At 38.1% G+C, this 13,201-nt stretch overlaps 2 protein-coding genes across 2 annotated transcripts; one reads left to right on the top strand and one right to left on the bottom strand.

The window, feature by feature from the left end:
• Window positions 1-207: 207 nt before the first annotated feature.
• Window positions 208-3,143, bottom strand: LOC131429884 (tigger transposable element-derived protein 6-like). Its single transcript, XM_058594322.1, is given in 4 exon segments — window positions 208-2,105; window positions 2,107-2,363; window positions 2,423-2,765; window positions 2,823-3,143. Coding segments are annotated over 3 exon segments (1,629 nt in total). The 5' UTR covers window positions 2,823-3,143; the 3' UTR covers window positions 208-1,076.
• Window positions 3,144-6,225: 3,082 nt separating this feature from the next.
• LOC131429490 (putative Dol-P-Glc:Glc(2)Man(9)GlcNAc(2)-PP-Dol alpha-1,2-glucosyltransferase) lies at window positions 6,226-8,083 on the top strand. Its single transcript, XM_058593630.1, has 4 exons — window positions 6,226-6,603; window positions 6,670-7,122; window positions 7,183-7,371; window positions 7,437-8,083. Exons 1-4 carry the CDS (start codon window positions 6,448-6,450, stop codon window positions 8,004-8,006), a joined length of 1,368 nt encoding a protein of 455 aa, XP_058449613.1. The 5' UTR covers window positions 6,226-6,447; the 3' UTR covers window positions 8,007-8,083.
• Window positions 8,084-13,201: the final 5,118 nt, after the last annotated feature.

Raw genomic sequence — 13,201 nt, 5'->3', positions numbered from 1 at the left:
TGTAGTCTACGGCGTGAGGTAAGAACAGCTGGGCTTCGATGTTTAAAGCGTCTGTTCCCGGTTCTATGTGGCGTTTCTGGTGACGTTAAAAATTGAGACAACGAAATTTGTGAAATATTCTCACAGATTTCATCAGTTAAATTGTTTTGTTGAATAATACAGGGTGATTTTTTAAGAGCTTGAGAACTTTTTTAAACAATAAAACGCATAAAATTTGCAAAATCTCATCGGTTCTTTATTTTAAACGTTAGATTGGTACATGACATTTACTTTTTGAAGATAATTTCATTTAAATGTTGACCGCGGCTGCGTGTTAGGTGGTCCATTCGGAAAGTCCAATTTTGGGCAACTTTTTCGAGCATTTCGGCCGGAATAGCCCGAATTTCTTCGGAAATGTTGTCTTCCAAAGCTGGAATAGTTACTGGCTTATTTCTGTAGACTTTAGACTTGACGTAGCCCCACAAAAAATAGTCTAAAGGCGTCAAATCGCATGATCTTGGTGGCCAACTTACCGGTCCATTTCTTGAGATGAATTGTTCTCCGAAGTTTTCCCTCAAAATGGCCATAGAATCGCGAGCTGTGTGGCATGTAGCGCCATCTTGTTGAAACCACATGTCAACCAAGTTCAGTTCTTCCATTTTTGGCAACAAAAAGTTTGTTAGCATCGAACGATAGCGATCGCCATTCACTGTAACGTTGCGTCCAACAGCATCTTTGAAAAAATACGGTCCAATGATTCCACCAGCGTACAAACCACACCAAACAGTGCATTTTTCGGGATGCATGGGCAGTTCTTGAACGGCTTCTGGTTGCTCTTCACTCCAAATGCGGCAATTTTGCTTATTTACGTAGCCATTCAACCAGAAATGAGCCTCATCGCTGAACAAAATTTGTCGATAAAAAAGCGGATTTTCCGAATGGACCACCTAAGACGCAGCCGCGGTCAACATTTAAATGAAATTATCTTCAAAAAGTAAATGTCATGTACCAATCTAACGTTTAAAATAAAGAACCGATGAGATTTTGCAAATTTTATGCGTTTTATTGTTTAAAAAAGTTCTCAAGCTCTTAAAAAATCACCCTGTATTTAAATCTGAAACACATTCTTTCAGTGGATCTTCACTGGTCGACTGATAAAAGTCCAACATTCCGCTTTCATATGACTCTTGTTTGTCCAAATATTCTACCTCTGTTACAGATTCCACATTGTCCATATTGACAAACTCTGCAATATGCATGTTTGGCTCTATATGCATCTTTGTAGTATTACTTCCAGGAATATTCATATTCGAAGACGAATCCAAGGGTTCAAGAAGTTTATACACGCGCGCAAGAATTTTATCTTCATCAGATGGAAAATCATCAGGATTATTTCTTTTGTAAAGCGATATACGGTCGGGCCCTATCAATGTTAAAATTTCCACAGCTTTCGATCGTACAATGGGAAATGTTAGTGAAGTAATTTGTCGAGTATCCGTCCCTTTATTCTCGAAATTTTCGCCTACTGGAAGACTGTTCGCCAAACATTTACTGTAGTCGATATTATTTTCATTGAATGGATATAGTCCACACGCTTTGAATCCGTTTTGTATTATTTTACTCTCAACTGATTTAATAGCTTTCGCAAGAAGCGGAGCAAAATTTTCTGTTTTTAAATATTTATTAGGATTTAAACATTTCCAATCATCTACCACTTTAAGCCATGAACCTTTCATAGGTTTGAATACCGCAACATCAAGGGGCTGTAGTATTCTAGTGCAGTTTGCATACAGGTAAACTAAGTGTATGCCCATCTTGCGGCATTCTTCTGCAGTTTCCCAAGCAGTATGAGAAGAATGATCATCAATAAAATATATAGCTGGTAGCGCATTTTCCTTTGCCAACTGCGGTTGAAGTATAAACTTGATATATTTTAAGAAACACGATCTTGTCATCCAACCAGAATCGGTTTTAGCTAGTCCCCAATCAGCAGGTACACTTCGAGTTATGTCGGTTGGTATTTTTTTATATGGCAAAACAACCATAGGAGGAAACATCTTTCCATCAGCCGCACAAGTGAACATAACTGTTATATTCTTTTTGGTAGGGCCCTGGTCGACTATATACATTTTTTTCTCCACGTCTTGAGATTACTTTATCGATGGATGGATCAAGATAGAATGAAGATTCATCACCATTAAGTACACTGCCTGCGCTCATAAGGACTTCAGATAGTCCCTCTTCTTCCAAAACCGTTAAAACTTCCTTGAACCAATTCCGTATATCGAGTTCTGTAACATTAGCACTTGCCTTTGTGACACTTTCCGGTTTGCGAATAGAAAGTACCTTATGACGACTCATGAAAGAATTGAACCATGCGCTACCTGTTGGTAATACAAACCGAGAGTCTTATATATTATGGAAGCAGAAAAAAAGTATTTACTTGGTTTGCCGTTTTTGAAGACATTCATATTGGGATTATGTTCGAGATAATTCATCACACTATTTATTAATCGGTACTTAGTAACTGGGAAACCCTTCCGGGCCATCTTTAATATCCAATTAACCAGTTCTGTTTCTTGTTCCGATCGAAGAGCAGTAGGTGGTCCGGATCTAATTTGTTGCTTGTAATTTTTACTCATGCGGAATTTTATAGTTGATCGCGGTATTCCAAAGCGTATGCATGCACTACGGATAGATATTCCGCTCCTTATCTCACTTAAACATTTTTGTACACCTTCTTCCGTGTACCTTTTCTCCCTCATGTTCTTTTTTGTTTTAGCCATCTGCAAACGAAAAATAATAAGTGTATTTATAGATTCATCTGAGTATATTTTGCAAACCTCGAATGCTCAAAGCTAAATGCATAATTCCTCTGTAAGAAGTTGTTGTTGACAAACCGTCTCTTCACACTCAAACAAAGGCTATGGCAAAAATACATTTTGTCTTAAAATATGGAATGCATTCTGGACATGGCGTATTTTTAATTATAAACGATTGTTTTGCTTTTATTTTCATAATACTTACTTTAAATAGTTCGTAATTATTGGCCTACTTCATTACATGCACAAAACACGTCGTTTTAGAGATGTAATATCTTATGAAAAATGATTGCGAAAATTCAACCTCCTCTCAATTTCTCGTAATCCGTAGGTATCAACTGACTACCACATTTTAATGATGTTTTTTTTTGTAAAAATAACTAGCAAATGTTGAAATATCTTTGAAAAATCGTTCCGCAGTAGGTAATTTAATGTGAATAGCTTCAATAGATGCAACGTGGGTTACTTAACATTGGTTAAATCCTAAAAAGTTTGTCAGGTGGGCCAAAATATATGAACTGGCCAAAATACCTCTGTTACCCTAGTACCTTTTAAATCTTTAATTGTCTTTAATGCACCAGACGATTTATTTCTCTATTCGCTCTAATGCTTGATACAAAGATTCTGTAAACTTCAGTACAACACAGAGCGAAGGGGTAAAAAACTGTCCAACTCCTGGCAAAGATGCTAGGAAAAATTATCACGTGTGCATACTAGAAATCCTCCAATGCAAGTGTTAAATTTTATAAGTATGACGATAAAAAAAACAAACAAAAGGCCCAAGGCAATTTTAAAAGTCTGTAAATTGGACGATTATTTATAAAAGTTTCAAAAACTCGTACGAACTATCTACGAAAGAAATCGGCAAATTTACATGCAAATCTGCAACCTAGCACCTGTGATTCTGACACTCACTATTGCGCTATTCTTCGGCGATTCCGTCGCATTCTATGCCTCGCGGAAAACCGCAATACTCGCGCATGCCATGATGGAGCCACGTTACCCTATTAAAAATATCCCGTCTGTCATCTAGACTGTTTTATTTTTATTTACCAACAGAGTTGCCATTCGCCACTTGGGGCCTGGGTTGAGAATCGAGCAAGGCGGGCTGCGTGAAAAGCATCGACTTACCCATCACACTATATCCGCCCTCTCAAAATCGAATTGTTCACACCGGAAATTCACGTAGATTGTTTGACATTTGGTCAATTCCACCCCCCTGCTATGGAAGCTAGTTCCTGAAACCGACACATTTTGTTTTGGTGGCGTTGTTGTCAACAATATTTTAAGCTACGTTCATACCATACAATCAAACCACACTAGTGTCAAAAGTTAATTTCTTCAAACCCAATATAAATATAACTCTTGTCTAGTATTCTCTGCAAAACAAGTAATTTGACCTCTTTTTGAATAAGAAAAAAAAGTGGTTTGTTATAGTTTGATTATATTCCATCGAAATCATTTCCTTATGTTGGTGCAACCGCGTGAAGAAAGATGTGAACACTGCTTAAACACAGCATTTGACAGCGAACTAGAACCAAAAGAACCAAAAATTTCGGTTTCAAGCCAATTGTATGCAGATGACAATCGCATCACCGGGGTGGTCAATTCACGTAAATATTATGTGATGATTCAATTCATCTTAAAGGATGTTCGCACAACATTTATTTTCGTCGTGTAAAATATTCAATTTGACATTTAAAACGATTTTATGTGATTTTTCAAGTTAGTCGAATGTGAATTTCAATTTGAGTGTATGAGACTAAGGTGTTTTATAATTTGTGTTTGATATTCCAATAATTTCTTAGGTGCATATTGAAGGGTAATCCCGCATGCAAAAGTACCATTCAAACCATATTCCTGATTGTTTGACGATATCTAGTATAATTATTTTATAGTATTTGTTTACACGAGATGGTTTTAATTATCAAACATCAGTAGAGCTTAAGATTGCCGGTAGTACCGTAATGATCGAAAGAAGATTAGGGTAGCAGAGGTATTTTGGCCACTTTATACATTTTTGCCCACCTAACAAACTTTAAGGATTCAATCGATGTGAAGTTACCCATGTTGCATAAATTTAATGCTAATCACATTAAATTACCTATTGCGGAAGGGTGTTTCAAAAATATTACAACATTTGGTGGATATTTTTACAAAGTGGGCCAAAATACCTCTGTTACCCTAACCAAACAGACCCACATTATTGAAATGACGGAATGCGTAATGAGTTCTTACTCGACTGCATGATTTTTCAGTGCTAGAATTTTCGCCTGAGTTGGCTGCTCGATCAACCTGATCGACAGTGACATTATAAATGTCATTGAATATTCGCTCATTTTATGAATGTGTTAGTGTAAAATTTAGGCGCCTTAAGCCATTTCACTACACTCCAGCTAGAGGAATGGATGATGCTGACTAGGCCGTTTGCAAAGACATCATATTAACAAGATATCCAACTCTCACATTTCCCGAACAAATCATTGGCCACATCCTTTTTTGCGAGCATGTCGCTCTCAGGTGAGTCCGCATCGAATCTCATATATTAGAAGTAGGGGAGAGAAATGTCAAATTCGTGCGCGCCAAAATAGTAGGGCTGCGCACCCATAGAATTGACATGATATGTTGAATGTGATGCCGTGCGATGGCGTTGTTGAACTGAAAATTGATTTCGCTCCAAACTGACAGGGTCTGCCGTTTGTTAATTTTCAGCCGTTTTGTTAATTTTCAGCGAATTTCAACAGTTTATGTTGGAATTCTAAGAAGAACGGCTTATTTACTAGTTCTGTATATCCGAAAAACATGAAGATTTAAATTTGTATATTCAGTTATGTAATGTTTTCATTTAAAAATAAACTGAAAATCAGCACGAAAACGTGCAAAATCGGAGAAGAAGAAGAAGACGAATTGACAATACAGTCCGCATTTTCTCACTTAATTCCGACAGATTTCCGAAACAACGGGTTGTAGGCGAAATTCATTCGGAATCGGTTGTTGCATTGGAGTTGGAATTGATTCGGAATTCCACATGATTTCAACATGGAATTCCGAATGAAAATTTCTCGTCGATTCGGAATCCATTATTGGCCCTTACACGAGAATTATTATTATCATTTTTAATGATGATTAAGTAATGATGTATTTCAAATTTGATAGAAAACTCGTCATTACTGCACCATGCACGTTCATTAGATGGTATTATTTTTTAGTAATGACATTTTTAATGACTCGTGTTAGGGCCGCTATTCGGATCTGATAATGTGGGGAAGCTGTCCTAGCACTTAGGACCTTTTCTAATGTTCATCTCTAATGAACTATAGCACTAATACTACCCACTTTTTCCACAATGAGCATACCTATCACATCCGCTTTATTCTGTGTGCAATGTTGTTGGGAAATGAAACGTAAACAAATCTTTCGTCAGCACACAGGCAGTCACCGGCAATGCACATTGGCTTTAAATGTTGAATGAACTTGAGAACTAAAACTAAATTAAGATCTCAAAATGCAATGAATACTTTGATACGTAATGATTTTATAATTTGTTTAATAAAATCAAGTGATCTGAACCTTGAAACATTGTGTTAACGGCCACAAGTGATACTATTTTCAGTCTTGTCAGGAAAGTGTGTGCATTTGTTCAAAGATGCAAATTCAATCTGGATTTCTAGTGTTTCTAGTCTTTTACACCTTAATTACACTAGTGTTGTTACATGCCGTGTACCGAACCTCACAGCTGATAGTCGATGAAGAGTTTCACTTGCGGCAAGGTGAACATTTCTGTCGAGGCCGCTTTCACGTCGTAAGAACTGAGCTGTGACAATTCAAGACGGAACCGAACATATACTAACAACTTTAACTTTTTCAGTGGGATCCCAAAATCACTACATTTCCCGGACTCTATCTAATCTCAGCTTCGTTACTTGGCCCATTCAAAGCCTGCTCAGTTTATGCGTTACGACTAACTTCGGCAATTGCATCGATCGTGAACGCCTACTTTATATTCATTATTCGAAGGACTGTCGTCGGAAAGCAAGAAGATGCCCGAGTACTACTCGAATCAATATCGCTGGCCATACTACCGCCGTTGTACTTTTTCTCCCATCTGTACTACACGGACGTGTTGTCCGTGACAATGGTGCTAATGATGATATATTTTTCCCTGAAGGAAAAGCATAACTATGGTGCACTGTTGGCTTTTTTCGCCATTATGATGCGTCAAACAAACATCGTCTGGGTTGGGTACATTCTCGGGTGGCGTGCTTTGGACTTGGCAATGAAATTGTGTCTACCGAACGAGAACCATCAGTATAGACTGAGGGTACTATAGTGCATTTAGCTCCATATTTAAGATAAGATAATCGATTTCGGATTGTTTTAGGATCTGTTAACTACAGTTCAAACTCTGTTGGGGTCACGCTTTATGTTTGTTCGAGTTATAAAACTGATTTTCTCTTCCTACTATGGATACATACTTAACATACTGGCATTCATGGCATTTCTGTACTGGAACGGATCAATTGTGGTTGGGGATAAATCTGCCCACGTCGCTGCTATTCATTTACCTCAGGTTCGTATTCGAATGTTTGAGAACTTGTAATTTGGAAACGTATCGTGTTTTTTGTCATATTGCAGATTTTTTACTTCACGCTATTCTTTGCCACCTTTAGTGGTTCAGAGCTTCTAACATTGCTTCCACGAGTTCTTCGATTGGTGCGCAATCGATGGTACATCACAGCATTTGGCATGGCCCTTTTCGCTTGGATCGTTCAGCAAAATACAATCGTTCATCCTTACTTGCTAGCGGACAATCGGCATTATACCTTCTACGTTTGGAATCGATTCTTTGGCCGCTGGTGGTTTGCACGCTACCTGCCCGTCCCAATCTATTACGGAATCGTCGTTTCGTTGGCATTTCTGCTATTTGCACAGCACAACGGTCGACCACCTCTGATTGTATCCAGTTTAGTTTGGATAGTGGCAACCGTTGCTTCAGTAGCTCTACAACAGCTGATAGAGGTTCGATATTTTATTTTGCCTTTCCTTGTGCTACGATTAGTGCAACCAAATGTACGACCATCCCGGAAACTGGTAGCTTTTGAAGTGGCGTTTAACTTAACGGTTAACGTTGTGACTTTCTATATATTTTTCACCAAAGAATTTTATTGGAGTGACTACCGTGAGCCGCAGCGGCTCATCTGGTGAATCCTAGCACATTATTTATCGTTAAGTTATTAGAAAATAAATAAATACTTAAATAAATAATTCTTCTATAAAGAAAATTGTTGTCTGCTCTTTGATTTCATCGAGTGTCCCGTTGTTTTGGAACTGCCAACATTCCAACTCATGTTGAGGATTTCAACAGCAGACCCAGTCAAATTAAAGCAAAAGTAGTCTTCAGTTTAGTTACGCTATTGCACGGCATCGCGTTTGACAGTATATTTACATATTTTCAGGTACAACTTTGTATGCATACTCATCTGCCCACATTCCCCAAAGACGGTTTGAATACTGAGTTCTTAAGGACTAGTCACGCCTTTCCGATCCGGTCCAGTTCAGTGCATGGATGCCAATATTCTTCAACACGTTTTAAGAACGGTTCAGACCGAAAAGCCAGCGACCGACAAAACTAGTTTAATACTTTCGCTACCGGAACGTTCACACGTCTCCATAATTTGTATCTGTACTTTCCTGCAAAATCGTACGTTAATGCGTGTACTCACTTGTTCTTGGCCTACTCAGTACCAGCGATATCAGAAAATCCCTACCTACAGAAATCTCCATAGAACTACGGAACGGAAAGTTGAGTCGTGTGAAGGAATTTTACGGTTTGTGAATGGCACCGTGTTGTCACCGAATCAGACAAGAAGGGTTTTGAATAGACCGTCACATCGATGCCAGATAGTTGTCGTTTCCGTAGACATTCTCCTCGAGAACTAGTAATGCTGGGCTTATGGGTACTTGCCGAGCTGCCGGGTCGCACGTTTATATTTTTAAACATTTGTTTGACAAGTGGGAATCCAAAAAATATGAAATTCAAGCACATTTAGAATTTCCGTATTCAGCATTAAGACGTTACTAATGGCGTTTTTCATTGAAAACCCCTGGAGGCGTGGATTGCTCTGGTTTTGCACTTTCGAGCAGAAATGGCAATAAAACACCGTCAGAATACTGCATTTCTGCTCGAAAGTGCAAAATCAGAGCAGTCCACGCCACCAGTTTTTCAATGAAAAGCGACTTAACTTTTACATATTTTTTGCGAATCAAAGTAGCGGTAAGTATATACGAAAGTGATATAAGTATTCATCAGTGTCCTAGTTCCACATCACAGCAAAGCCTTGGGTATTACATTCATGTAGTGGAAGAATTTGACCTTCTGTTTCAACAGACTTCGCAGCCGATTCAGAGTGTACAGAACCAGTGCATGGCTGGTGCTACGATTCTACTGACACTACGAATCCTTCCAGGTCGGGGCTCGAACAACTGGTTAGTAAGACCAGTGCCTTATGCATTGAACCGCCAACCCGGGAGTTCCTAGTTCCATATGAAAATTTTCAATTCAATTTTCCTCAACTCATCGAACAATTGCCTCTCTCTTTTTTGTTTGCCAGACAGTAAACCTATCGGAAAATCCAGCGGAGCAATGCAGGTAACGCCATTTTTTCTGGTCGTCAGACCAAGAGTTTCTCCGTAGTTTTCCATACAAAAATACCAATTCCTGAAAACATCATCCGCAGAAATATATCGATTTCCGTAGATTTTTATCTACGGATACGTTCATCCGCAAAATATCTCCGAATCCGTAGATCTTCGGGGATTTGACATCGTTAGATCATTTGAATGAACATAATATAATTAGAGATGGGCAATTCGCTCATGAGCTGTTCCAGTGAATCGAATCATTGAAGTGAGCTGACAGCTCACAGCTCTTTTCAAAAGAACCGCAGCTCATCAGCTCACTCATTTGCTACCCAGTTCACTGCATTATGACGAAGAGAACACGCTACGAGCTGATCGGATCTTCGGCTCTTTAAGAGATTCAATTTAGTCGGCATCAATTAAAGATAAACTAATTCGCATTGCATCATTGCAAATCTATGATTAAATTTCGATTATGCATTTGAAAGAAAACCAGTGCATAAGAAAAACGGCGCACAAAATGAACCTTAAGTTCAAACTAAAAGAGCTGATGAGCTGATACATCGAATCGATTCACTTTAGTGAGCTGATCGGTTCGGAGCGGTTCACCAAAATGAGCTGTTTTGCACGCCTCTAAATATAATTAATCGCGTTCGTAAATTACTGGCGAACACGACTTTTCAAAATTTCGAATAAATAACCCAAGAGTATAGGTTAAGATAAGTATGTATAACTGTACTAGCAGATAACTAAGAATATGTAGATCTAACATCATTTTGCACTAGCGATGTTGTTATTTCTGGCAAAAAAAAACTGTGCCACCACCAGAGTTGCCAGGTTATTTTATCAAAAATCTGTCTCTGACACAAAAATTAATCCGGATTTGGCTGGGTCTACTATACCCTATGATAAAAAACTGGAATTTTTATTTTAAAATTCCCGCGCTTGTCCAATCGGTAAATTTTTATTCTCTCGACGTTGGTAACACTTTTACACACATTTTGTCAAATTTTGACGCATATCGTACGATTAGTTTTTGTTTGGCGTCTATACAAAGAAGTTGAAAAATTTTCGTGTGGCGATTTTTATAATGGATGAAAATTTAGAACAACGTGCGTGCATCAAATTTTCAGAGCTGTTACAAAAAATTTCAAGATCAAAATGCGCGAAGTCGAAAACTAAAACGCGCGAAGTTGAAAACTAAAACGCACGATATTCGAGTGAAGCGTTAGACAACTATTTTTATGCAGGTGATTTAAAATTCTGCATAAGTTTGTCTAATGAACACAATAAATAAGTCCGTATACAGAACTTCACTTCGAGAAACCCCATTAAAAACGATTTCATTTTTATTCTCCATCTTTTTCGATGTCCTTAGTTAATAAATACTCTCTGATGTACAGAAAATGGTACAGTAAAAAAAATGCTTACAATTGTGATTTTAAAAAGAAGTTAAACAGATTTCATCGAAGATATTTTTTTGATTCGACATCTTTTTGCTCGGCAAACATTTCCTTCTTGGTAAGAAGAATTTTAAGGTAGACCACATCAGGATGATCTGATTTACTCTTTTTAATTTCAGTTTCAATTATAATAGCGCCTTCTTCTGTTGTCAGATTTTACTCTGAATGTCTTCCTTTTCCTCCTCATCTTTTATTTTTTTATTTGGATCAGGGAAAAGCCCACTTGAATTTGTTTCTGTCAAACTTGTTCTCTAGCAGGCATAAAACCTCCTCATCTTTTGCATCAATAGATCAAAATCATCCAAATGATACATTTCCTTAAATCTAGTGCTTCTATAGTAACTAAATCTAATGAGACAGTAACATAAGAAACTATTTCTTGATAACATTACTTGATAAATGAAAGTCGAAAGAATTGAAACATTTGTTAAATATGCGGCACATGCTGGCAATGAGCTCGTTATATACATAATTAGTTCTAACATAGGGAATCCGAAGAAAAAAATAGGAAAACTACGACGTCGAGGGTCAAATTATAACAATTGAAAGCTCTATGTGCTCTTTTAAATTTTAATTCGGTTTCCAGAACACCCAGGTCATTAACAGACGATGCGCGTTCGAGAACAGTTTGTGGCATATTATATAGAGATGGTCGGGTATAGAAATTCTTATACCCGAACCCGACCCGTACCCGAGTGATCAGCAAAAAAATTTACCCGTACCCGACCCGTACCCGATTAAAAATTGAAAAAATTACCTGTATCCGACCCGTACCCGATCAATAATAAAAAAAATTACCCGTACCCGACCCGTACCCGAAAAAAAATAAAAAATTTTACCCGTACCCGACCCGTACCCGATTAAAAATTACCCGTACCCGACCCGAATGAGTAGTAAAAATTTTACCAAAATTCAGTATGGAAAAAACTTTTTTTTAAACATGCAAAAAAAACAAACGGTTCATCCGAATTCAAAATTTATTTTTTCATATTAAAGTACAATCCTTCCGGGTAATTGTGGAATATAATTTCATTCAAATGGCTGCCTCGGCTGGCCTTGCAGTACGCCATACGGTCGGTCCAGCTTTTTAATACATTTTCGATTGTATGCAGCTTTATTTCAGCTAAGGATGCACGAATGTTATCCTTCAAGGCTTGAATTGTCTCTGGCTTGTCCACATAACACTTATCTTTGACAGCCGCTCGAAGATAATAGTCTAACGGTGTCAAATCACAGCTCCGAGGCGGCCAAACGACATCCGAATTTCGACTGATAATTCGATCTTCGAAGACTGTGCACAGATGATCGATCGTATCGTTGACTGTGTGGCACGGAGCGCCGTCTTGTTGGAACCAAAAGGTGTCCAAGTCTTCCTCTTCAAGTAACGGGAAGAACCAATCGCTAATGATGACGCGGTACCGCTCGCCATTGATCGTGGCGGCGGCTCCTGCCTCATTTTCTAAGAAAAATGGCCCAATGATGCCGCCAGACAAAAATCCGCACCAAACCGTGACTCTCTGAGATCGGCTTCTCCATGATGACGTGCGGATTTTCCGTCCCCAGATGCGACAATTTTGCTTATTAACATATCCGCCGACATGAAAATGTGCCTCATCCGAGAAGATGATTTTTTGCACACATTCCGCAACATTACCATGATTTTGAAAGTAAAACTGCACTATTTTCACGCGGTCCTCAAGCGTATACACAACCATTTTCGTTCAGCGGAAGGATACAACTAAGTTTCTGTCAAATCAGAAGTGACATTGAGGTTACCAATGTCGAAATAACCGCTAGTTCAAAAATAAATGTTAGATGTCAGACCCTGTAGATTTTCAATGTCTTTGGTACTTTATACTCATTTACAAATGTCAACAAAAGGGAGTAATATCAACTCAAATTTTTCGAGAAGCATATTTACCCAAAATGTCGTAAAACCCGTTGTATTCAATTTTGGGTAGGTATGGGTTTTACGAAACAGTGCGACTCCACAAGTAAGCGTGATCATTATTTTGACACACGAATAAAAATTCACATTCGAATCACTTGAAGAATCACGTAAAATGGTTCCAAATGTCAAATTGAATATTATACGCGACGAAAATGAATGTTATGCGAACATCCCCTAAAATGAATAGTGTGTTATCAGTTCGTTTACGTGAATTGACCAAAGAATCAAACAATGTACGTGTATTCCCGGTGTGAAAAATTCAATTTTGAACATGGTGAACAGTAAGTCCTTCAAGTGTAAGTAGTTTGAACATTCGTAGAAAATTTTTTGGTTACAATTTTTTACTA

The sequence above is a fragment of the Malaya genurostris genome, chromosome 2, assembly GCF_030247185.1.
Source record: "Malaya genurostris strain Urasoe2022 chromosome 2, Malgen_1.1, whole genome shotgun sequence".
Classification (NCBI taxonomy): Eukaryota; Metazoa; Arthropoda; class Insecta; order Diptera; family Culicidae; genus Malaya; species Malaya genurostris.
The sequence above is the reverse complement of the archived record's forward strand: the minus strand, read 5'-3'. Positions and strand labels throughout refer to the sequence as shown.

Coding starts and splice junctions, on each gene's coding strand:
- LOC131429490 (XM_058593630.1), top strand. CDS start 6,448: ATGCAAATTCAATCTGGATTTCTAGTGTTTCTAGTCTTTTACACCTTA. Junction 6,604..6,669: donor GTCGAGGCCGCTTTCACGTC/GTAAGAACTGAG, acceptor TAACTTTTTCAG/TGGGATCCCAAAATCACTAC. Junction 7,123..7,182: donor ACCATCAGTATAGACTGAGG/GTACTATAGTGC, acceptor GGATTGTTTTAG/GATCTGTTAACTACAGTTCA.